Raw genomic sequence first — 26,143 nt, 5'->3', positions numbered from 1 at the left:
TCTCACTGTTTCCCCTCCCAGTGTGGTCCCAGCGCCCTCTCGCTGACCCTCCCATCGCCCACACACCCCTCTCTCCCTGTCTCCCCGCCCAGTGTGGTCCCAATGCCCTCTCGCTGCCCCGCCCCACCCCCAGCCGTCCCCGTCCTGCCCGTTCTCACCCGCCTGCTCGTTGGCAGCGAGGGTTTGCTCGAACTCTATCCGCAGCATCTCGTATTCCTTGCGGACCTGGGCCAGGGTATCCTCCAGCTGCATCACCTCGGTGCGCAGCTTCTTCTGGAGGCCCACCTCATCGCCCTGCAGAGCGACCGACACACACACACACACACACACACACACAGGTTAGCACAGTCCTCATCAATAACCCCCTTCCCCCCACGCAGACTGCACTCACCAACCCCCCTCACTCCTCACGCCCGCCCCAGCCCCCACATCCCCAAAACAGGCCTCACTACCCACCCTGCCACACACCGGCCTCCCCTCTCCACAGGCCTCACCCTCTCTCCTCCAATCCACCACAACCTCCCCGCCAACACCCAGGCAAAGGTCCCACTCCACCTCCCCCCAACCCCTCAAAGGGCTTAACCCAGCACCTCATCTCCCCACCCCCACAGGTCTATTCCATTCTACCCCCCACCCAGGCCTGATGCCCGCCCCCCCCCACACCTATTCCCCGGTGCTGACCTCGTTACCACCCCCCACCTTCGCCTCCTCACAAAGGATACAAGCTCACGAGGGTCATACACTGACCTCGACCTGCCCCAGGGTCGCACAGTGACCCCCCTTCCCCCCGACCTGACCTTCGCCAGGGTCGCACAGTGAACGCCCCCCCCACACACGACCTGACCTTCTCCAGGGACCTGACCTTCTCCAGGGTCGCACAGTCACCCCCCACTACCTGCCCCGTCCGAAGGGTCACACAGTGAAGTCCCCTCCCCCCCCCCCCCCCACCCCCACCCCGACCCCGACCTGACCTTCGCCAGGATCGCACAGTGAACCCCCCACCGACCTGACCTTCCCCAGGGTCGCACATTGACCCCCCCCACCCCCAACCTGACCTTCCCTAGGGTTGAACAGTGACCCCTGACCTTCACACCCAAGTGAAGTCTCATTGACGTTTGCAGTTTGGGGGAAGGGCTAGGCGTCGCACAAGGTGAGGGGCGAGGGGCGCGGTTCTGGGGATGGGGCAGGTACCACAGCTCACCTCCATCTGCTCCACTTGGCGTTGGTGGGTGGTGCGGGTGGTGAAGAGCAGGCTGCGGGCATCGTCCATCTGGGCCTTGAGCTGCAGGCTCTCGTTATACAGTACGGAGAACTGAGACTGCAGGCACCGGAACTCCGGGGAATCCTTCACCATCTCATTGGCAAGAGACTTCAACTGGTCCTGGGCAGGGGGCAAACAGGGAGGGGGACACGTTTAATCACTGGGTGGGTGAGGGAGGGAGGGCACGCGCATGAGAGTGAGAGAGAGAGAGACAGACAGAGAGACATATAGAGCTGTGGGTAGGGGGTGGAAAGAGAGAGAGAGAGAGAGAGAGAGAGACATGGACAGAGCGAGGAGAGAGAGAGCGGGCGGTCGACAGAGGGAGAGATGGAGAGAGAGAGAGGGAGAGAGACCCACACACAAATAGACAGCGGAGAGGGAGAGAGAGCAAGAGGGGGAGAGAGAAAGAGTCAGAATAAAGAGGGAAGAAAGAGAGTGATAGAATGGGGGAGGAAGAGACAGAGAGAGAGAGATACAGTTAGAGTGAGGAACAAAGAGAGAGACAGACAGACAGCAAGGTGACAGAGCGAGCACACGGGGGAGATACAGCGGGGGATATTCAATGTCCAAAATCACAGTGCCAAAGCAGAGCGCACACAGGAATAGGAGAAGGCCATTCTGCCCCTCGAGTCTGTAACAGCTGGATATAGAAAGGCGGTTCCAACTCAGTGAGACTGTGCCACGCTCGAAAGTGAGGGGGAGAGAGCCGGAGGAGGTGAGAAAGGGTGAAAAGAGAGAGAGGGTGAGCAGTGAAGACAGGAGCAGGCCGATCAGCGCGCAGAGAGCATTGCGGCGGGGGGGGGTGGGGGGGGGGGGGGTGGGGGGGGGGGGGGTGCAAGGTAAAGGATCAGAACCCACCCTCAGCTTCTCGTTGTCCCCTGTAACCATCTGGAGATCCTGCCGCATCTTCTCCAGCTCCGAGAGTCGGTTCAAGGCCAACTCCTTATTCTCTTCCAGGTCACAGTTCATCTCTTCAAACTACAGGAAACAGGCAGCACTGACATTACCCAGACAGACTGACCCTCCGACAGTGCGGCACTCCCTCAGTACTGACCCTTGGACAGTGCGGCACTCATTCAGTACTGACCCTCTGACAGTATGGCACTCCCTTGGTACTGACCCTCCAACAGTGCAGCACTCCCTCAGTACTGACCCTCCGACACTCCCTCAGTACTGACCCTCCAACAGTGCTGCACTCCCTCGGGACTGACCCTCTGACAGTGCGGACTCCCTCAGTACTGACCCTCTGATTGTGCGGCACTCCCTCAGTACTGACCCTATGATGGTGCGGCACTCCCTTGGTACTGACCCTCTGACACCAGGATATAGGACCTGACCCCTGCCCGTCCTTCCCCAGCCCGTCTCACTGCGACCCTGGGGAACAGTACCTTCCTGGCGTTGATGGTGACAGTCCCCCCGTACAGATTACTCGATCCTCCGTAAACTTTGTAACCTTTCGATTTGACCTGGAGCAGCAGATAGAAAGGGGGAGGAGTCAATCTCATCAAACAGTTGCAGCCAATGTTATATACCCCTGGGAGTATTCAATGGGGACACTGTCAGGGAGATTTACTCTGTATCTAACCTTGTGTTATCCCTGAACCCGGAGTGTTTGATAGGGGCCAGTGCAGAGAGAGCTTTACTCTGCATCTAACCCTGTGCTGTCCCTATCCAGGAGTGAGTGAAGGGGACAGTGTAGAGAGAGCTTTACTCTGCATCTAACCTTGTGCTGTCCCTGTCCTGGGAGTGTTTAATGGGGGAAGAGTATAGAGGGAGCATAATTCTGCATCTAACGCCGTGCTGCCCCTGTCCTGAGAGTGTTTGATGGGGACAGTGTAGATGGAGCTTTACTCTGTACCTAACCTCGTGCTGTCCCTGGCCTGGGAATGTTTGACAATGAACAGTGTAGAGGAAGCTTTACTCCATATCTAACCCCGTGCTGCCTCTATCCTGGGAGTGTTTGATGAGGGGCAGTGTAGAATAAACTTTACACGCTGTCGATTCGGAGTTATCCCTGTCCTGGGAGAGCACATTGCTGACACTGGGTATAAAGTGCTCCACAATGTTGGCGTGATTGTAACAAGGACAGGTAGGTAGACCTCATCAAATACGAGCTCCCTGATTGGGGCTGTTTCCGTGATCCAATCAGGGAGCCCCGGCTGACACAAAAAGGGTGGGTGTCAGCAACACTGACCCTCTGGTACCTTACACTGTCTGCGGCTGTATTAGAGTGCAGGATTGCTCCTGTGTAAATACAGAGTGACGTGGTGACGGATATTGGCCTGTGTGCAATTATTTCAGGTATAACTCTGTTTTCTTCCGAGCGGAGCTCCTCACTCCGTATTCTCACCCTCTCCAGCACCTCTGCCAAGTGCCTGTTAAGTCTTTGCTCCCGTTTGCGAATCTTGTCAGTGTCCCACTGCAGGTCCTCGATGGTGGTCTGCATGTCCAACAGGCGACTCTCTGCCTCCTCCAACTTCCCCTGGAGCTCCGAGAACTGACAGAGGGGAGACGGAAAGGAGGGGAGACGGAAAGGAGGGGAGACGGAAAGGAGGGGAGACGGAAAGGAGGGGAGACGGAAAGGAGGGGAGACGGAAAGGAGGGGAGACGGAAAGGAGGGGAGACGGAAAGGAGGGGTGGGGGAAAAGACCAAGGGGAAGACAGAGTAGGGGAAATGGGGGGCAGAGAGAGAGAGAGACACAGATGGGGAATGGGATGGGAGACCAAGAGAAGAGCAGTAAGGGGTGGATAGAAGGGATAGGGTCACAGAGAGTTAAGAGTGAGAGTGAGAGAGAGTCACACACACACACACACACAGAGAGGGTCATACAGAAAGAGAGCGAGAGAGCGAGCGGGGGCGGGGCAGTGACAGTGACAGAACGAGACAGAGAGAGGTGCGACACAGCGAGAAAGGGGGAGAGCAGGGGTGAAAAGGAGAGAGGCGTGAGGATAGAGAAAAGGAGGAAGAGAGTGATCATATATTTACTCATCGGTGCAAAAACGAGATGTTGAGAATATGCTTTTCTGAGAAAGGGGTCCATCAGCACAGAGGGGGCAGGATGGACCAACGGTGACCCCACATTAAATCTAACTAGTCCCACAACAGTTTCCTCCCCCCCCCCCCCCATTCCAGGTCCACACACCCACCCCACGCAGCACTCCCCATTTCCGCCCCACCCCCCTGGTTCTTGCCTCTTGTGACATCTTGTGATGCTTCTCTCGCAGGCAGTCTGTCAGCTCCAGCAACCTCTCATTCTCCTTCGACAGGAGCGAATTCAACTCCCTCAGGGCATCCTCCAGCAGGGGCGAACCTGGGCCGGGGAGCAGTCACACAGTTAGACACAGCCTGGGAGCGCAAATTCCTCAAAATAGGAGGCAAACAGCAAAGGGGGAGGAAGAAAGGACAAAAGCAGGAACACACAGGCCAGTCGGCCTAACACTGGTCTGTCACGGGGAAAGCATCCGGCTGGATGATGATGGAGGCCACAGTAGGGCACTGACAAAATCCAAACACAAACAGACTGAACCAAAAAACAGCTTTTGTTTTAAACTCACTCACGGGATGAGGGTGCCACTGTCTGGGCCAACACTAATTGCCCATTCCTAATTGCCCAGGGGGCAGTTAAGAGTCAACCACGTTTCTGTGGGTCTGAAGTCGCATGTAGGCCAGACCAGGTAAGGATGGCAGTTTCCTTCCCTAACGGACACTGGTGAACCAGATGGGTTTTTCTGACAATGGTCATCATGAGACTCTTCAATCCCAGATTTCCGAAAGGTAAATCACGGTTGACCGATTCAGAGTCATAGAGGCATAGAGATGGACAGCATGGAAACAGACCCTTCGGTCCAACCTGTCCATGCCACCCAGATATCCCAACCCATTCTAGTCCCACCTGCCAGTACCCAGCCCATATCTCTCCAAACCCTTCCTATTCATATACCCATCCAAATGCCTCTTAAATGTTGCAATTGTACCAGCCTCTACCACATCTTCTGGCCGCTCATTCTACACACGTACCACCCTCTATGTGAAAAAGTTGCCCCTTAGGTCTTTTTTATATCTTTCCCCTCTCACCCTAAACCTATGTGCTCTAGTTCTGAACTCCCTGACCCAAAGGAAAAGACTTTGTCTATTTATCCCATCCATGCCCCTCATAATTTTATAAACCTCTATAAGGTCACCCCTCAGCCTCCAACGCTCCAGGAAAAACAGCCCCTGCCTGTTCAGCCTCTCCCTGTAGCTTCAATCCTCCAACTCTGGCAACATTCTTGTTAATCTTTTCTGAACCCTTTCAAGTTTCACATTTTTCCGATAGGAAGGAGACCAGAATTGCACGCAATATTCCAATAGTGGCCTAACCAATGTCCTGTACAGCTGCAACATGACCTCCCAACTCCTGTACTCAATACTCTGACCAAACGCTCTCTTCACTATCCTATCTACCTGTGACTCCATTTTCAAGGAGCTATGAACCTGCACTCCAAGGTCTCTTTGTTCAGCAACACTCCCTAGGACCTTACCATTAAGTGTATAAATCCTGCTAAGATTTGCTTTCCCAAAATGCAGCACCTCGCATTTATCTGAATTAAACTCCATCTGCCACTTCTCAGCCCATTGACCCATCTGGCCAGATCCTGTTGTAATCTGAGGTAACCCTCTTCGCTGTCCGCTGCACCTCCAATTTTGATGTCATCTGCAAACTTACTAACTGTACCTCTTATGCTCACACCCAAATCATTTATGTAAATGACAAAAAGTAGAGGACCCAGCACTGATTCTTGTGGCACTCCACTGGTCACAGGCCTCCAGTCTGAAAGACAGCCCTCCACCAGCACCCTCTGCCTTCTACCTTTGAGCCAGTTCTGTATCCAAATGGCTAGTTCTCCCTGTATTCCATGAGTTCTAACCTTGCTAATCAGTCTCCCATGGGTAACCTTGTCGAACGGCTTACTGAAGTCCATATAGATCACATATACTGCTCTATCCTCATCAATCTTCTTTGTTACTTCTTCAAAAAACTCAATCAAGTTTGTGAGACATGATTTTCCATGCAAAGCCATGTTGACTATCCCTAATCAGTCCTTGCCTTTCCAAAAACATGTACATCCTGTCCCTCAGGATTCCCTCCAACAACGTGCCCACCACTGAGGTCAGGCTCACTGGTCTATAGTTCCCTGGCTTGTCTTTACTGCCCTTCTTAAACAGTGGTACCATGTTTGCCAACCTCCAGTCTTCCGGCACCTCACCTATGACTATCGATATACAAATATCTCAGTAAGAAGCCCTGCAATCACTTCTCTAGCTTCACACAGAGTTCTAGGGTACACCTGATCAGGTCTTGGGGATTTATCCACCTTTAACCGTTTCAAGACATCCAGCACTTCCTCCTCTGTAATATGGACATTTTGCAAGATGTCACCATCTATTTCCCTACAGTCTATGTCTTCCATATCCTTTTCCACAGTAAATACTGATACAAAATATTCATTTAGTATCTCCCCCATTTTCTATGGCTCCACACAAAGGCTGCCTTGCTGATCTTTGAGGGGCCCTGTTCTCTCCCTAGTTACCCTTTTGTCCTTAATATGTTTGTAAAAACCCTTTGGATTCTCCTTAATTCTATTTGCCAAAGCTATCTCATGTCCCCTTTTTTCTCTTCTGATTTCCCTCTTAAGTATACTCCTATTTCCTTTATACTCTCCTAAGGATTCACTCGATCTATCCTGTCTATACCTTACATATGCTTCCTTCTTTTTCTTTACCAAATCCTCAATTTCTTTAGTCATCCAGCATTCCCTATACCTACCAGCCTTCCCTTTCACCCTGACAGGAATATACTTTCTCTGGATTCTTGTTATCTCATTTCTGAAGGCTTCCCATTTTCCAGCTGTCCCTTTACCTGCGAACGTCTGCCTCCAATCAGCTTTCGAAAGTTCTTGAAATACCATCAAAATTGGCCTTTCTCCAATTTAGAACTTCAACTTTTAGATCTGGTCTATCCTTTTCCATCACTATTTTAAAACGAATAAAATTATGGTCGCTGGCCCCAAAGTGCTCCCCCACTGACACCTCAGTCACCTGCCCTGCCTTATTTCCCAAGAGTAGGTCAAGTTTTGCACCTTCTCTACTAGGTACATCCACATACTGAATCAGAAAATTGTCTTGTACGCACTTAACAAATTCCTCTCTATCTAAACATTTAACACTATGGCAGTCCCAGTCGATGTTTGACAAGTTAAAATCCCCTACCATAACTACCCTATTATTCTTACAGATAGCTGAGATCTCCTTACAAGTTTGTTTCTCAATTTCCCTCTGAGTATTAGGAATTTATTGAAGTATTTGCGAAGGTGATAAGTCATATGGCTAAACGGCCAACTCGATGGATGCACTGGACTTAAGGGTCCCAGAATGCATTTGATAAGGTGGCACAGCAAAGGTTATTGCAGTAAACAGAAGCACATGGTTGGGGGAGGGGGGGGGAAACAAAAACACATACTGTCAGGGATGGAAGACTGGCTAGCTAATACAAAGTAGAGCACAAGACACTCAAGTTTTCGAGGTGATAAGTGGAGTGTCTTTTATTCACTCACAGGATGTAAGCATCGTTGGCCAGGCCAGCATCCCTTGTTGCCCAGACGGCAGTTAAGAGTCAACCACATTGCTGTGGGTCTCGAATCACATGTAGGTCAGTCCAGGTGAGGATGGCAGCTTCCTTCCCTTGAGGACGTTAGTGAACCAGACGGTTTTCCCCGATAATCAACAACAGATTCACGGTCATCATTAAATTCTGAATTCCAGATTCTAGTTTTAAGGAAATCAGTGTCGAGGCCTCAATGATTTAACGTTAATCTCTAGTTAGTGAGTTCTGAGAGGATTTGTAGTTCAGGTTGAGGTTCTGGATGTATGTTTGCTCGGTGAGCTGGAAAGTTCATTTTCAGATGTTTTGTCACCACACTGGGTAATATTTTCAGTGAGCCTCTGGATGAAGCACTGGTGGTGTCACCCACTTTCCATTTATGTGTTTGGGTTTCCTTGGGCTGGTGATGCCATTTCCGGTGATGTCATTTCCTGTTCTTTTTCTTAGGGCATGGTAAATGGGGTCGAACTCAATGTGTTTGTTGATAGAGTTCCCGTTGGAATGCCATGCTTCTAGGAATTCTCGTGCGTGTCTCTGTTTGGTTTGTCCTAGGATGGATGTGTTGTCCCAGTCAAACTTGTGTCCTTCCTCATCCGTATGTAAGGATACTAGTGAGACAGGGTCATGTTGTGTTGTGGCTAGTTGATGTTCATGTATCCTGGTGGCCAATTTTCTGCCTGATGGTAATTCTGAAAACCCGGAGCAGAGCACAACAGCCAGCGGATTGGAAGACCTGGAGCAGAGTGGAACAACCCGCAGATTGGAAGACCTGGAGTGGAGGTGAACAACTGGCAGACTGGAAAGCTGGAGCGGGAAGTGACGGCCAGTACTCATAAACACTGATCTGTTACCTGTGAAGAGCTAGGGTTGCCTTTTCCTTGAGGTTATGTGGAAAATTCAAGGTTATTTGGCCAAAAATAGGGGGTTGACTTTTACAAGAGATCAACTATTACTCAAGTATATACTGTACGTGGAGAAAGTGAGGTCTGCAGATGCTGGAGATCAGAGCTGAAAATGTGTTGCTGGAAAAGCGCAGCAGGTCAGGCAGCATCCAGGGAACAGGAGAATCGACGTTTCGGGCATTCCTGAAGAAGGGCTTTTCCAGCAACACATTTTCAGCTCTTTCTACTGTACGTGCATGGAGTGAGCTGCCAGAGGATGTGGTGGAGGCTGGTACAATTGCAACATTTAAAAGGCATTTGGATGGGTATATGAATAGGAAGGGTTTGGAGGGATATGGGCCAGGTGTTGGCAGGTGGGACTAGAATGGATTGGGATATCTGTTTGGCATGGGCAGGTTGGACCGAAGGGTCTGTTTCCGTGCTGTACATCTCTATGACTCTATGTAATACACCAAAAGCTTGATTAGCAGTATCATCCGAACGCATCCACTCCCTCCACCACCGACGCTCAGTAGCAGCCGTGTCTACTCTCCACAAGACGCACTGCAGGAATTTACCAAGGCTCCTCCGACAGCACCTTCCAAACCCAAGAGCAATCCCATCTAGAAGGACAAGGGCAGCAGATACACGGGAACACCATCACCCGCAAGTTCCCCTCCGAGCCACTCACCTCCCTGACTTGTAAATATATGGCCATTCCTTCACCGTCGCTGGGACAGAATCCTGGAATCCCCTCCCCAAGGGCATCATGGGTCAACCCAGAACAGGTGGACTACAGCAGTTCAAGAAGGCAGCTCACCCCCACCTTCTCAAGGGGGTACCGAGAGACGGGCAATAAATGCTGGGCTCAGCCAGCGACACCCACGTCCAACAGGGACAATGAATAAAAACAGAACTGGCTCAGAGAAGGTTTGCTGAACTTTATCTGGGGAGGCTGGCAGGAATGTGCAGTTATTTCACAGTTTGAGCTTGTGTCCATCGGAGTTTAGAAAAACGAGAGGTGATCTCACTGCAATGTAAAACCCCGAGAGGTCTTGACAGAGGGGGATGCTGAATAAAATGTTTCTCCTCACAGGAGAGATTACAATGAAGGGTTCACTGTTTAAATGTAGAGAGGCTCTTACCGTGACAACACACACGAGGACAAATTTACTCTCTCCCAGGATTGCGAGTTCTTAGATCTCACTTCCCCAGAGTGATGAATATGAAATAATTGAATATTCTTGAGGCAGGAGTAGATAACTCTTTACAGGACACTAGAAGTGGAAGATTTTTCTTTTTGCTCTCATCGAAGCTAGGGTGCAAGAAACAGTTGGACAAAGCGGGTACCAACTTACACAGAATGAGAAGACGGTCTTTTTAAATTCATCCACGGGATGAGTATGGGTGCCTGGCAGTACCACAATTTATTGCCCAGTCCCCAATTACCCAGAGGGCAGTTGGCAGTCAATCACATTGTTGTGGGCCTGGAGTCATATGTCAGACGAGGTAAGGATGGTAGTTTCCCTTCCTAAAGGATAGTAGTGAACCAGATGGGGTTGTCCAACAATGTACAATGGATTCATTGTAACAGCCTGAATTCCAGACTTTTATCCAATTCAAATTCCATCATCTGCCGTGGCAGGATTCAAACTCGGGTCTGGAGAACATGTCCTGGGTCTCCGGATTAATAGTCCGGCGATAATACTGCCAGGCCATTGCCTACCTTAACGATTGCTTGGGCACTGTTGCCACGGAGAGAGCAGTTAACCGTTGTTTGTCGCTTTACGCAATTAGACTCCGATTGGCCGCACTCCCTTGGCAACGTGCTGACCAATGGGAGTCCACTCGCCTTGCTGGAGAGCGAAGATGGACAGTTAACTGCGCCCTCCATGTCACCGTGGTGATGGTGGCTCAGCCAATCTCCTCATGCTGTATAAAATGACTACGTGCATTTTTCCACCCCACCCCTGCCGAGCTGCTCACCTTTGCTGGTGACCCACTCGGCCAGCTGGTCAATCCGGAGACGGAGCTTCTCGAAGACATCAGCGGTGCTGGACACGGCCTGGCGGGAATAGGCAACCCGATCCTGGAGCTGTAGCTCCATCTCCTCGCTGGTGCTGCTGGCCAACATGGCCAGGAACGGCAACGCGCTCTCACTCTGGCCCTCCCTGCACGCTGGAGACAGAACACGAAAAGGCAGCAGTGCCACAGGAACTTCACATTGGTCCCACCCCATCCCCACAAGACACCCTCCGAATGTCCATCACCCAGCCCTGCAACACAATAACAACAACCACTGTGCAGTTACAGGGACACGGAGTACAGCAACTGTGCAGTTACAGGGACACGGAGTACAGGGCTGTCACATCAGTAACTGTGCAGTTACAGGGACACGGAGTACAGGGCTGTCACATCAGTGACTGTGCAGTTACAGGGACACGGAGTACAGGGCTGTCACATCAGTGACTGTGCAGTTACAGGGACATGGAGTACAGCAACTGTGCAGTTACAGGGACACGGAGTACAGAGCTGTCACATCAGTGACTGTGCAGTTACAGGGACACGGCGTACAGGGCTGTCACATCAGTGACTGTGCAGTTACAGGGACACAGAGTATAGGGCTGTCACATCAGTGACTGTGCAGTTACAGGGACACGGAGTACAGGGCTGTCACATCAGTAACTGTGCAGTTACAGGGACACGGAGTATAGGGCTGTCACATCAGTGACTGTGCAGTTACAGGGACACGGAGTACAGGGCTGTCACATCAGTGACTGTGCAGTTACAGGGACACGGAGTACAGGGCTGTCACATCAGTAACTGTGCAGTTACAGGGACACGGAGTATAGGGCTGTCACATCAGTGACTGTGCAGTTACAGGGACACGGAGTACAGGGCTGTCACATCAGTGACTGTGCAGTTACAGGGACACGGAGTACAGGGCTGTCACATCAGTGACTGTGCACTTGCAGGGACATGGAGTACAGCAACTGTGCAGTTGCAGAGACACATTACAGGGCTGTCACATCAGTATCTGTGCAGTTACAGGGCCACGGAGTACAGCAACTGTGCAGTTACGGGGACACGGAGTACAGCAACTGTGCAGTTACAGGGACACGGAGTACAGCAACTGTGCAGTTACAGGGACACGGAGTACAGCAACTGTGCAGTTACAGGGACACGGAGTACAGCAACTGTGCAGTTACAGGGACACGGAGTACAGCAACTGTGCAGTTACAGGGACACGGAGTACAGCAACTGTGCAGTTACAGGGACACGGAGTACAGCAACTGTGCAGTTACAGGGACACGGAGTACAGCAACTGTGCAGTTACAGGGACACGGAGTACAGCAACTGTGCAGTTACAGGGACACGGAGTACAGCAACTGTGCAGTTACAGGGACACGGAGTACAGCAACTGTGCAGTTACAGGGACACGGAGTACAGCAACTGTGCAGTTTCAGGGACACGGAGCACAGGGCTGTCACATCAATAACTGTGCAGTTACAGGGACATGGAGTACAGCAACTGTGCAGTTACAGGGACACAGATTACAGAGCTGTCACATCAGTGACTGTGCAGTTACAGGGACACGGAGTACAGGGCTGTCACATCAGTGACTGTGCAGTTACAGGGACATGGAGTACAGCAACTGTGCAGTTACAGGACACAGATTACAGAGCTGTCACATCAGTGACTGTGCAGTTACAGGGACACGGAGTACAGCAACTGTGCAGTTACAGGGACACGGAGTACAGCAACTGTGCAGTTACAGGGACATTGAGTACAGGGCTGTCACATCAGTAACTGTGCAGTTACAGAGACACGGAGTACAGGGCTGTCACATCAGTAACTGTGCAGTTACAGGGACACAGGATATAGAGTAAAGGTCTTCCACATCAGCACAAACTGCACAGGACAGGAGTCTAGCAAGGAGACGCGGGTGGATGTGATCAGAAGCAAAGAGGTAGACTTTAAGGAGCCTCTTTAAAGGAACAAAGAGAACAAGGGGCTGCGAGAGATGGAGGAAGGCACTTAGGGAAAGTGAGTGAGAGAGAGAGAGACAGCGGCATGAACAGACAGAAATGGGAAAAGTGGAATATTCATAGTGTAAGAGAGGCAGAGACAGAGAGAGTGAGAGAGTGAGAGAGAGAGACACACACAGAAAATGAACAAGAGCGATGGAGAACAGGAGCGAGAGAGAGCGAGAGCGAGAGCGAGAGAGACAGAGAGAGAGAGACACAGCACAAGCAAGCAAAAGAGTTACAGCATGAGCGACTGAGCGTGAGTCAGAGGGTGAGAGTGTGTGTCTCAGAAAGAGAAAGATAGAGAGAGAATGGAGAGTTGGATGGTTGGAGAGAGATTCCAGATCTTGGTTCCAGGAAATGGAGGACCCAGATCCGGAAGATGACGAGAGAATTGTTCCGGATTAACTGCTCTGCGTAAGATTACCTTTCTCTCTCTCCTCACGACGGTCCCGTTCCTGGTTGCTATCGGAATCAGGTTCAGGGTCAGATACCACCAACATCTTCTTCTCAGACAGTACATCCCGGCTTTCCTGCTCTTGCTCCAGATCCCAACGCTGCAGGATAATCCGCACGTTCTCATCAAACTGAGGGAGCAAGACCCAGGCTCAGTATCAATGGCTGACCTTTCACCCCTCCAGGGTCACGTCCAGGTCATTCCTGTGATGGGGCTCTGTCATTAGCCCTGCGCTGTCCCTGTCCCTGACCCGACGCCACCCTTGTCCCTGTCCCTGACCCTGTCCACAGGCGGTCTCCCTGCGCTGAACCCTGTCTCTGTCTCCGCCCTGTCCCTTTTCCCCGACCCCGCTCTGTCCCCCGTCCCTGACCCCGCCTTGCTCCCCTCCCTGACCCCGTCTCTGTCCCCCTCCCTGACCCCGCCTCTGTCCCCCTCCCTGATCCCAACCTGGCCCGTCTCTGACCACGCCCTGTCCCCCTGACCCCGCCCTGTCCCCCATCCTTGACCCCGCCCTGTCCCCGTCCTTGACCCCGCCCTGACCTTGGTCCTTGACCCCGCCCTGTCCCCGTCCTTGACCCCGTGCTGCACTCCGTTCCTGACCCCGCCCTGTTCCCTGACTCCGCCCTGTCCCCGTCCTTGACTCCATCCTGTCCTTGACCCCGCCCTGTCCGCATCCTTGACCCCGCGCTGTGACCTGTCCCTGACCCCGCCCTGTTCCACGTCCCTGACCCCGCCCTGCTCCACGTCCCTGACCCCGCCCTGTCGCCCGTCCCTGACCCTGCCCTGTCCCCTTCCTTGACCCCGCGCTCTCCCCTGTCCCTGACCCCGTGCTGTTCCCTGTCACCGCGCTATGCCCCGTCCCTGACCCCAGCCTGTCCCATTCCCCGCCCTGTCTCCGTCCCTGACACCGCCCTCTCCCCCGTCCCTGACACCGCCCTTGACCCTTTCTCTGACTCCGCCCTGTCCCCGTCCTTGACACCGCGCTGTGACCTGGCCCTGACCCCACCCTGTCCCCGTCCTTGACCCCGCGCTATGATCTGTCCCTGACCCCGCCCTGTCCCGCCCTGTGGCCCCACCCTGTCCCCCTCCCTGACCCCGCCTCTGTCCCCCTCCCTGACCCCAACCTGTCCCCCGCCCCTGATCCCAACCTGGCCCCGTCTCTGACTCCGCCTTGTCCTCCCGACCCCACTCTGTCCCCCATCCTTGACCCCGCCCTGTCCCCGTCCTTGACCACACCCTGACCTCGGTCTTTGACCCTGCCCTGTCCCCGTCCCTGACCCCGCCATGTCACCTTTCCCTGACTCCGCGCTGTCCCTTTCCTTGACCCCGCGTAGCACTCTGTCCCTGACCCCGCCCTGTTCCCTGTCCACGACACCGCCCTGTTCCCGTCCTTGACTCCGCCCTATCCTTGACCCCGCCCTGTCAGCATCCTTGACCCCGCGCTGTGACCTGTCCCTGACCCCGCCCTGCCCCACGTCCCTGAGCCCGCCCTGCCCCCGTCCCTGACACCACGCTGTGACCTGTCCCTGACCCCGCCCTGCCCCACGTCCCTGACCCCGCCCTGTGACCTGCCCCTGACCCCGCCCTGTCCCCGATCCCGTGCTGTCCCTGTCACCGCGCTATGCCCTGCCCCTGACCCCGTGCTGTGCCCCGTCCCTGACCCCGGCCTGTCCCAGTCCCCATCCTGTTCCCCTTCCCTGAATCCAGCCTGTCCCATTCCCCGCCCTGTCCCCGTCCCTGACACCGCACTGTCCCCCGTCCCTGACCCCCGTTTCTGACCATGCCCTGCCCCCAGTCCTTGACACCGCCCTGTCCCCGTCCTTGACACCGCGCTGTGACCTGTCCCTGACCCCACCCTGTCCCCGTCCTTGACCCCGCGCTGTGACCTGTCCCTGACCCCGCCCTGTCCCCCGTCCCTGACCCCGCCCTGCCCCCTGTCCCTGATCCCACCCTGTCTCCATTCTTGACCCCGCGCTGTCCCCTGTCCCTGATCCTCTGCTGTCCCTGTCATCGCGCTGTGCCCCGTCCCTGACCCTGCGCTGTCCTCCTTCCCTGACCCCAGCCTGTCCCAGTCCCCGCGCTGTCCCGTCCCTGGCCCCGCACTGTCCCCTGTCCCTGACCCCGCGTTCTCCCCCGTCCCTGAACCCGCGCTTTCCCCCGTTCCTGACCCCAGCCTGTCCCAGTCCCCGCCCTGTCACCCGTCCCTGACCCCGGCCTGTCCCAGTCCCCGCCCTGTCGCCCGTTCCTGACCCCAGCTTGTCCCAGTCCCCGCCCTGTCCCCCGTTCCTGACCCAGTCCCCATTCCTGACACCGCCGTTGACCCCGCCCTGTCCCCAGTCCTTGACACCGCCCTGTCCCCGTCCTTGACACCGTGCTGTGACCTGTCCCTGACCCCGTCCTGTCCCCCATCCCTGACCCCGACCTGTCTCCATTCTTGACCCCGCGCTCTCCCCTGTCCCTGTCACCGCACTGAGCCCCATCCCTGACCCTGCGCTGTCCTCTGTCCCTGACCCCAGCCTGTCCCAGTCCCCGCACTGTCCCGTCCCTGGCCCCGCACTATCCCCTGTCCCTGACCCCGCGCTGTGCCCTGTCCCTGACCCTGCGCATTCCCTTGTCCCTGACCCCACGCGTTCCCCCGTTCCTGACCCCAGCCTGTCCCAGTCCCCGCCCTGTCGCCCGTCCCTGTCCCCGCCCTGTCGCCCGTCCCTGACCCCAGCCTCCCAGTCCCCGCCCTGTCACCCGTTCCTGACCCCAGCCTGTCCCAGTGCCCGCCCTGTCCCCATCCCTGACACTGCCCTGTCCCCCATCCCTGACACTGCCCTTGACCCACCCTGTCCCCGTCCCTGACCCCACCCTGTCCCCGCGCTCTGACACTTCCCTGACCCCGCCCTGTGACCCACCCTGTCCCCAACCCCGCCCTGTCTTCCCCCCAGACCCCTCCCTTACCCCACCCTGTCCCCGTCAATGACCCCACCCTGTGCCCCCTCCCTTATTCCACGCTGTTCCCCGTCCCTGACCCCGCCCCGTCCACGACCCCGCCCTGTCGCACGTCCTGACCCCACTCCCTGACCCCGCCCTGCCCCCTCCCTGACCCCGCCCGGTCCACTGTCCCTGACCCCGCACTGTCCCCTGTCTCTGAACCCGTGCTGTCCCTGTCCCCGACCCTGCGCTCTCCCCGTCCCTGACCCCGTGATGTCACCTGTCTCCCAGCCCGGCCTGTCCCAGTCCCCGCCCTGGCCCCCGTCCCTGATTCCAGCCTATCCCAGACCCTGCCCTGTGCCCCGTCCCTGACCCCGCCCTATCCCTGAACCTGCGCTGTACACAGTCCCCGCCCTGTCCCTGACCCCACGCTGTTCCCCATCCCTGAACCCGGTCCCTGACCCCACGCTGTGCCCCGTCCCTGACCCTAGACTGTGTTCTGTCCCGGCGCTCTCCCTTGTCTCTGACCCCACCCTGTTCTCCGACCCTGACCCCGCCCTGTTCCCCGTCCTTTACCCCGCCCTGTCCCCGGTCCCTGACCCTGCCCTGTCCCCGGTACCGGACCCCGCGCTCTCCCTTGTCTCTGACCCCGCCCTGTCCTCCGACCCTGACCCCATGCTGTTCCCCAACCTTTACCCCGCCCTGTCCCCGGTCCCTGACCCTGCCCTGTCCCCGGTACCGGACTCCGCGCTATCCCTTGTCTCTGACCCCGCCTGTCCCTTGTCCCGGACCCCGACCTGTCCCCGTTCCCGGACACCGCCCAGTCCCCTGTCCTTGACCCCGCGCTGCCCCTGACCCTGCCTTGTCTTTGACCTGCCCCCTGACCCCACCCTGTTCCCGACCCCACCCGGTCTCCTGTACCTCACCCCGCCCGGTCTCTTGTCCCTGACCCCTCCCTGTCCCCCCTCCCTGACTCCGCCCCCTTCCCCCACCCGGTCCACCGTCCCTGACTCCGCCCGGTCCCCCGTCCCTGACCCCGCCTGGTCCCCCGTCCCTGACCCCACACTGTCCCCGCGCTGTCCCCCCTCCCTGACCCCCCTCCCTGACCCCGCCCTGTCCCCCCTCCCTGACCCCGCCGTGTACCCCCTCCCTGTCCTGTCCCCGCGCTGTCCCCCGTCCCTGACCCTGCACTGTCCCCGTCCCTGACCTCGTGCTGTCCCCGACCCTGACCCCGCCCTGTGCCCCGTGTCCTGTCCCCGCGCTCTCCCCCTCCCTGACCCTGTCCTGTGCCCCGTCCCTGACCCCGCCCTGTGTCCTGTCCCCGCGCTCTCCACCGTCCCTGACCCCGTCCTGTGTCCTGTCCCCGCGCTCTCCCATTCCCTGACCGCGCCCTGTGCCCCGTCCCTGACCCCACGCTTAGCCCGTCCCTGACCCTTCGCTGTGCCCCGTCCCCGCGCTGTGCCCCCTCCCTGACCCCGCGCTGTCTCCTGCCCCTGACCCCGTCCTGTGTCCTGATCCCACGCTCTCTCCTGTCCCTGACCCCGCACTGTGTCCTGTCCCCGCGCTCTCCCCTGTCCCTGACCCCGCGCTCTCCCCTGTCCCTGACCCCACACTGTGATCCGTCCTTGACCCCGCACTGTCCCTGGCCCCGCTCTCTCCCCTGTCCCTGACCCCGCACTGTGATCCGTCCTTGACCCCGCACTATGCCCCGTCCCTGACCCCGCGCTGTCCCTGGCCCCGCTCTCTGCCTTGTCCATGACCCCGCGCTCTCCCTTGACCCTGACCCCACGCTCTCCCCTGTCCCTGACCCCGCGCTCTCCCTTGACCCTGACCCCACGCTCTCCCCTGTCCCTGACCCCGCGCTGCCCCCTGTCCTGGATGTATTTGATTGGGACAGTGTAGAGGGAGTTTTAAGCTGTGCCGCCCCCGCCCTGGCAGTGTTTGATGGGGACAAAGCAGAAACACCTTTGTATCTAGCCCTGGGAGTACCTGCCTTGGGCGAGTGGAGGGTGAGGGTTGGGGGATAGTGTCCACACTGTACCTGGCACCAGTAGCGGTTCAGAATGAGGAGGGTGGCGTCATCTGTGGCTTGCCGTTTCACCAGCTTCTCGATCTGTTCCCTCAGCTCATCCTCGATGGTCTGTCGCTGATCGATCACCTCAGCGAGCTTCCGGTTTTTGCTCTGCAGCGTCCGGATGTCAAGCTCCTCCTGGGGTGGGGTGTAGCAAAGTTAGAGGGGGGACAGGTGAGGTCAGAGGTGAGAGGTCAGAGTCAGGCACGATCTGTAAGCTCCAGAGCCTGGGCAGCAGAGCACAGAGGTATTGGTACTCCCCCTTTGGACACAGACAGACACACTCCTTTGGTGAATTCCTTTGAGCTTAGACTTTAGCAACAGGCTCAGGGCTCACTCACACCATTTTTCAGGGACTAAATGAATGCTCCAGGAATAAATGAGAAAGAAAGCCTTTTGTGGCAGTGAGAGAGTCAACAAATGGAGGTAACGGATCAAATATTAGCAGCTCAGGGATCATAAGAAGGGAGTTGGGGGGGTGGGGGGGGAAACATTTATCCTTCAGAGGCAGACCCCAGACGCTTCACTGTGCTGATCGCCAATTTTCTCATGAGCGGAGGTTGGGCTTCTACTCGCTGGTGTTGAGAAGAATGTGAACTTATGAAAACAAAAACATTTCCGAGGGACTTGGCAGGGTAGGTGCGGGGAGGCTGTTCTCGGAGCACAGAATATAATCTCAAGAGAAAGAGGCCATCGGATTAAGGCAGAGATGTTCTCCCCTCAGGGAATGATCAGGTCAGTCGTGATCTCATTGAACGGTGGAGCAGACTTGATGGGCTGAATGGTCTTTTTCTTCCTCCAGTCGTGTGAGGAGCACTGATTTGGTTTTAGTGCCCGGGTTGTGGTGACCTGGAAGGCATTGCCCGAATAGGCCGTGGTAGCAGATTTAACACAACAAAATTTCAGGGACACGGACAGGGACAACACAGGGTTAGGGCCAGGGAAACTGAGCGAAGGCTCCGAGTGGGGGGAAAGAATTGTCAGGTGACAGGGATAAATGGGTAACTGGAGCGTTCGGTGATTCACAAGATGTGGGAGTCAGCACTAAAGTCAGCGCGCAGAATCCCTACAGTGTGGAAGCAGGCCAGTGGGCCCATCAAGTCCACACCGACCCTCTGAAGAGCGTCACACCTAGCCCCCTACCTTATCCCTGTGACTCTGCATTTCCCATGGCTAACCTGCCTAATCTGCACTTCCCTAGACACTATGGGGCAATAGCGTGGCCAAATCCACCTCCGGACCGTGGGAGGAAACCCCCACAGACACGAGGGGAATGTGCAAACTCCCCACAGATAGTCGCCCCAGGCTAGGATCGAACCCGGCCTGGCGCTGTGAGGCAGCAGTGCTAACCACTGAGCCACCAATTATCTTTCTGAAGGTGGGTGGTAAGCCACCGTCTTGCACCAGCAAGGGGCTTTCAAGGCAGTACAGAGGATAGGAACGATTCAATCAGGTAACTGAGAAACTGGGCTCATGTCTGGATAGGACCCACTTTCCCCGTTAAGGGGCAATGATGAGACAGAAGAGGTTGCCACCACAATCCAGTCACACGAACACAAAACCTGTATTCCCAATTTACCAAACTGAATTTCAAATCCTCCAGCGACCAGGTTGGAGACTGAGATTCTGCTGCAGGGATCATTAATCTGAACCTCCGGGTTACTGCTCCAGTAGCATTAAGACTGGCTCACCATATCTCACAATTATAATCGAGTACAGCTTCTCTTTCAAATAGCCAACCCAGTGACAATAGGCGACTGAGCTTTGATGACAGAAACTGCAAAGCTCAGAGATGCAGAAGAATCTCGGGTGTGTTACTGCATATTCACTAAAAAGTAAATACGTTGCTAAGTCAACTAAAGAGAAAAGTTACGATAATACTGTCATTCATCATGACGAGAAGTAAATACTGAAGAAGGAAGATTATGCTTCAACTTACACAGGGCACTGGTCAGATCAGATCCAGACTTAGGTCACCAGAGTCCTGCCAGACAATAGGGTTGGTCAGAGCATTGGGATTTGGAGTTGGCAGGTCATGTTGCAGCTGTGCAGGACATTGGTTAGGCCACTGTTGGAATATTGCGTGCAATTCTGGTCTCCTTCCTGTCGGGAATAGTTGTGAAACTTGAAAGGCTTCAGAAAAGATTTACAAGGATGTGGCCAGGGTTGGAGAATTTGAACTAAAGGGAGAGGCTGAACAGGCTGGGTTGTTTTCCCTACAGCGTTGGAGGCTGAGAGGTGATTTTATAGAGATTTATAAAATCATAAGGGGCATGGATAGGATACATAGACAAAGTCTTTTCCCTGGGGTCAGGGAGTCCAGAATGAGAGGGGATAGGTTCAGGGTGATAAAGGAAAGATATAAAAGGGACTTAAGAGGCAACTGTTTCACGCAGAGGGTGGTACGTGTATGGAATTAGCTGCCAGAGGAAGTGGTGGAGGCTGGCACAATTGCAACATTTAAAAGGCATCTTGATGGGTGTATGAATAGGAAGGGTTTGGAGGGATATGGGCCGGTGCTGGCAGGTGGGACTAGATTGGGTTGGGATATATGGTCGGCATAGACGGGTTGGACCGAAGGGTCTGTTTTCGTGCTGTACATCTCCGTAACTATGACTGCCTCTTCTCATTCAGAAGAGATGACTGTTGGTGGTTTAATCTGAGGGTCACCACTCCTCGGGCAAGGGATTGGCCTTCTTTCGGAGTACGGTGCACAGTATCAGCCCCTTTATTTCAGGAAGGATTTAATGCATTGGAGGCAGTTCAGAGAACATTTCAGACATTAAAAGGTGGATTGCTTTATGACAGCGTGTTTAAACTGGCTTGGCTTGTATCTGGAGTTTGGAAGGGTTACGTGGCAACTGGATTGAAACGTACAAGATCCGGAGGAGTGACAGAGCAGGTGCAGAGTTAATAGTCAAATCTAGAACTATGGGTCATAATTCAAAATAAAAAAAAAATCAGGGGTAACCCAAAGATCAGGGCAGATTTCTTTTCTCAGAGGGTGGCGAATCTGCCTGGAAAAGGTGATGGAAGGATAGACTCTTGTTACACAATGGGGAGCATGAAGGGTAATCCGGGGTCAGCAGGAAGGTCGAATCGTCGTCACAGTCCGGGAGAAAGTGAGGACTCCAGATGCTGGAGATCAAAGTCACAAAAGGGTGGCGCTGGAAAAGCACAGCCGGTCAGGCAGCATCCGACGAGCAGGAGAGTCGATGTTTCAAGCATAACCTCAGGGATGTGGATGAAGAGCTTATGCCTGAAACATGGACTCTCCTGTTCCTCGGATGCTGCCTGACCGGCTGTACTTTTCTGATGCCACACTTTTTGACCGAGGTCAGGCCAGCGCGGGTCTCGTTAACGGGCGAGGAGGGGCTTGTTGGTTGATTTGGTGATGGGGGTGGGGCAGGTGGAATCAAAGTGTCACTCACCGTGGAACTGTCGCTCCCCAGTTTGATGGTCTCCACCTTGGCCCCCGAGCTCCCCGCCGACTCCTCTAGGTTGGCCGATTTCTCGGGAGGCCCAGGTGGTGGGTCTGCTGCCGCCCGCTTGGAGCCCACGCCCGGCGTCTCCCTCTCCTTCATGGCGGCGGCGGAAGAGGGGGTGTCTGCGAAGGGACGGCTCCAGGCTAAGGCTGAGCTCCCCAGGAGCTGCCACGTCCGTCACTGGAAGGCAGAGCAGAAAAGGTGAATCGTCACAGCTCGTTTCCGGGACACAAGCCTCAAACCCTGCAGCGCAGTTCCTCACCGGATAATCTAGGACTAAAAGGGATGCAACTTCAAAACAAGGGGGTCTCAACTTGAGATGGAAATGGGGAAGAACATCTTTGTTCAGCAGGCTGTTACACTTTGGAGATCTGCTCGGCAGGCTACATTGCTGAACTTACTTGAGGCTTGGTTATTTGAGAGATTAAAGCTGGGAACGATTATGAAGATGGGAGGGAGCAGAAACAAGATCAGAAACGGATCTCGTTCAATGTCTCAAACAGTTCTTACAGTCCCATCACTGTCTGGGTGAGGAAATTTCTCCCGAATTCCTGATTTGCAGGGGCAGGCAACTGGCGAGGGTCAGATGTCAACACCTTCCTTTGGTCTGGCTGTCAGAGGAAATGTTATGTCTCCTTCCCACGTCCCCCACCTGCAATGAGTCAGGGCTCAGAATCCTCTTCCCCACCCCCCCCCCTCTCAAAAATGTTTTGGGTGCGGGTGGGAGGGGAGGTTCACAGCTGTAGGAATACCACCGCACACCCAACCCTGAATCGGCATCGCAGGCGCTCCTTCCCACCCCCCGCCAGAGTAAACCAAAATCCAATGGATGCTCCAGAGATATTCAGCCGGGGTGGCCATCGCAGCGCCTCCACAGCCAAGCCCACTCGATGGAAGGTTGGTCTCAGGGTCTCCCCAAGCAGGTTGGGGAGCAAGAGCTTCCTTTCCCTACAGGGAAGGGGGACAGTGGCCACTCGCCCCCTCCAGCTCCTGCTGGCTCCTGGAGGGAGTCCCCACCAGGTATCTGCACTACTCCCCAACCCCAGGGCAGTGTTGTATTTCCCCACCCCCATATATTAAGAGGATAGGGAAGGGGTACAGTGATGACCCAGCTCCAGGCTCCCCTTCCCCCACCTCCCTCCACAGCAGCAGCAACACCATCCACATCCACCTCCACCTCCTCCACTTGCTGCTCTGGCCTGAAACCCGGAAGTGAAGATGCTCCTCACCCTCCGCCAGCAGAAAACCCGGAAGTGGGCGGGGCCCGACTGACAATGATCGGGGGGGTGGGGCGTTCAAGACGGGACGCTGGGAGGACCCACCCCAGGCGGCCGGAGACCGAGACCGGGACGGAGTGTGTCGGAGCCGCGAGACCGGAACCAACGCGATGACGTCAGGGCGGCGGAAAAGGAGACGCTGTGTAAGGGAGACGAGAGGAGACGCTCGGGAGAGCGGGCGGTGCGGAGCAACGGCGCTCCCTGCAGGACAGGAGGACACAGAGCACACGCTGCAGGGCGGGAGGGAGACAGAGCGCCCCCTGCAGGGCGGGAGGGAGACAGAGCGCCCCCTGCAGGGCGGGAGGGAGACAGAGCGCCCCCTGCAGGGCGGGAGGGAGACAGAGCGCCCCCTGCAGGGCGGGAGGGAGACAGAGCGCCCCCTGCAGGGCGGGAGGGAGACAGAGCGCCCCCTGCAGGGCGGTGGGACGAAGTCCGGGTCCTCGGAACACGATCCCTGCTGCACAGATTCAGCAGATTGGTTCATCCTGACCACATGTTTCTGCGTGACCTGACTGACGCTAATTATTTTGTTTAACCCATGGACAAACTTTATTTGGAAAATCGACCTTCTTTATACATGGTCAGTACTGGGGGAGTGCCGCACTGTCAGAGGGTCAGTACTGAGGGAATGCCGCACTGTCAGAGGGTCAGTACTGAGTGAGTGCCGCACTGTCAGAGGGTCAGTACTGAGGGAGTGCCGCACTGTCAGAGGGTCAGTACTGAGGGAGTGCCGCACTGTCAGAGGGTCAGTAATGAGGGAGTGCCGCACTGTCAGAGGGTCAGTAATGAGGGAGTGCCGCACTGTCAGAGGGTCAGTAATGAGGGAGTGCCGCACTGTCAGAGAGTCAGTACTGAGGGAGTGTCGCACTGTCAGAGGGTCAGTACTGAGGGAGTGCCGCACTGTCAGAGGGTCAGTACTGAGGGAGTGCCGCACTGTCAGAGGGTCAGTACTGAGGGAGTGTCGCACTGTCAGAGGGTCAGTAATGAGGGAGTGCCGCACTGTCAGAGGGTAAGTGCTGAGGGAGTGTCGCACTGTCAGAGGGTCAGTACTGGGGGAGTGCCGCACTGTCAGAGGGTCAGTAATGAGGGAGTGCCGCACTGTCAGAGGGTCAGTACTGAGGGAATGCCGCACTGTCAGAGGGTCAGTACTGAGGGAGTGTCGCACTGTCAGAGGGTCAGTACTGGGGGAGTGCCGCACTGTCAGAGGGTCAGTACTGGGGGAGTGCCGCACTGTCAGAGGGTCAGTGCTGAGGGAGTGCCGCACTGTCAGAGGGGCAGTACTGAGGGAGTGCTGCACTGTCAGAGGGTCAGTACTGAGGGAGTGTCGCACTGTCAGAGGGTCAGTACTGAGGGAGTGTCGCACTGTCAGAGGGGCAGTACTGAGGGAGTGCCGCACTGTCAGAGGGTCAGTACTGAGGGAGTGCCACACTGTCAGAGGGTCAGTGCTGAGGGAGTGTCGCACTGTCAGAGGGGCAGTACTGAGGGAGTGCCACACTGTCAGAGGGTCAGTGCTGAGGGAGTGTCGCACTGTCAGAGGGGCAGTACTGAGGGAGTGCCACACTGTCAGAGGGTCAGTGCTGAGGGAGTGCTGCACTGTCAGTGCTTGTGCCTCCTTTAGAAGTTGTTGGGTTTGTAGTTACTACCTCAAATCATTATCCCCAATATATTGTGTCATTTCTCTCTTTTGTACATTAAATTTGATCTGCCCTGTGTCTGACTCTTGTCTTCACATAAGTGAGCTTATTACTGCACCACTGAGTTTTGGATTATTTCGTGATATTTCTAAACCAAGCTGCAGACATGTGACACCACTCATCTGAAGCAGATACAACCTACACCCAGCTGTTCTGGAATACTGCTGTTCTAAATCATGCCTGCAATCTCTAATTCCTGGTCATAAATAGGTGGACATCTCTAATTGACTTGTTCAGTCATGTGGCATACATGTGCAGCAGGTACGACTTGCACCTGGGTTTCTTGGCCCAGAGGTTGGGACACTACCTCTGCGTTACAAAATACTTTGCAGTCAGCCAAATTCATGTCGCACAGCAGCGATTATAATCCCCTTGTTGCACTTTGCTGAAGTCTGATAGCGATGTTCATCAGCCTGCTGACTGATGTTCGAACACATACAGGTGGGACTGAAGCCTGGGCCTCATTGCTTGGTGGTAGAGACACTACCACAATGCCGTATGGGCCCATTTACCGCAGTCTGGATCCTTCCTAACCAACCTGTTCAGCAAGCTTATTCACACTGCTTTGGGCTGGGTGGGACCCAAACCAGGGCCTCCTGGTCCAGAAGTAGGGACCTTACCACTGTGCCATGATAGTCCCAAACAATCGCAGCACTTCAATCCAATGTGTGAAGTGACAATTCACCCTCATTGGCCAGCATTGTATCCAAACAGTCACTGTTCCAGGAGTCCTGTCATAATTCCGCCATCTCGCATTTAGCGAATGCCTGTTTGAAAATCAACACACCACCAACCTCACAATGTTGCTCTTGACCTGTTGTGCGGTTTGGGACTCTTGTGTTGCAGTAGTAGTGTCCCTCCCTGCCTGTGAGACGGGAGGTCCGCGTTCAAGTCCCACCTGCTCCTGTGGGGACTTCCATAATACCATCATTCCTTTTCTGGACAACCTATTCAGAGGAATTATTACACACCTCTGAAGCATGCGGGAGTTGAACTGGGTCCTCCTGGTCCAGGGGTGCAGGCACTACCACTGCGCCACAAGAGGGCCTTGCATGAGTCAGATCACATCTCGACTATTGCTTGAATTTATCAAGTCCAAATGGACAGCAGGGAGGGTGAGGGCACAGCCTTTCTACTGGAGGGATGGAGAGAATCGCTCCTCTAAGAGGCTTCCAGTCAACGGTGCTGAAGGGGTTAACAGTGAAGTTTCTGGAGCTGAGTTCCTGCTCCTCCCCCCCCCCCCCATTCCCAGATCAATCTCAGCTGCTGCATTGGACGGTGAATTAACCTGAATGAGATGGAAATGGCATCCAGTAAAACACATTCAGGTGTGAGGAATGATCTGAGTCAGTTGAGCCCCACAACTTTTTAAAAGGAGGGGGGAAGGGTAGAAGTGTATCGTTTGTACTTGGTTGGGGAGTGTTGCTTC

The 26,143-nt window shown here is 55.2% G+C and overlaps 1 protein-coding gene across 1 annotated transcript in view; it reads right to left on the bottom strand.

The window, feature by feature from the left end:
* Nucleotides 1–23,101, bottom strand: part of LOC122541242 (E3 ubiquitin-protein ligase BRE1A) — a 40,885-nt gene extending 17,784 nt beyond the window's left edge. The window contains exons 1-11 of the mRNA XM_087978975.1: nucleotides 22,973–23,101; nucleotides 21,690–21,923; nucleotides 18,229–18,396; nucleotides 13,239–13,398; nucleotides 10,770–10,961; nucleotides 4,454–4,572; nucleotides 3,612–3,758; nucleotides 2,650–2,727; nucleotides 2,120–2,239; nucleotides 1,202–1,381; nucleotides 159–294 (exon numbers count right to left, since the gene is read on the bottom strand). Coding sequence (XP_087835101.1) covers nucleotides 159–294; nucleotides 1,202–1,381; nucleotides 2,120–2,239; nucleotides 2,650–2,727; nucleotides 3,612–3,758; nucleotides 4,454–4,572; nucleotides 10,770–10,961; nucleotides 13,239–13,398; nucleotides 18,229–18,396; nucleotides 21,690–21,842 — 1,453 coding nt within the window. The 5' untranslated portion in view covers nucleotides 21,843–21,923; nucleotides 22,973–23,101. The remainder of the gene's footprint in view (nucleotides 1–158; nucleotides 295–1,201; nucleotides 1,382–2,119; nucleotides 2,240–2,649; nucleotides 2,728–3,611; nucleotides 3,759–4,453; nucleotides 4,573–10,769; nucleotides 10,962–13,238; nucleotides 13,399–18,228; nucleotides 18,397–21,689; nucleotides 21,924–22,972) is intronic.
* Between the last annotated feature and the right edge of the window lie 3,042 nt (nucleotides 23,102–26,143).

The sequence above is a fragment of the Chiloscyllium plagiosum genome, unplaced genomic scaffold, assembly GCF_037043375.1.
Source record: "Chiloscyllium plagiosum isolate Xiang-an unplaced genomic scaffold, Cpla_swu_hap1 HiC_scaffold_35, whole genome shotgun sequence".
Classification (NCBI taxonomy): domain Eukaryota; kingdom Metazoa; phylum Chordata; class Chondrichthyes; order Orectolobiformes; family Hemiscylliidae; genus Chiloscyllium; species Chiloscyllium plagiosum.
The sequence above is the reverse complement of the archived record's forward strand: the minus strand, read 5'-3'. Positions and strand labels throughout refer to the sequence as shown.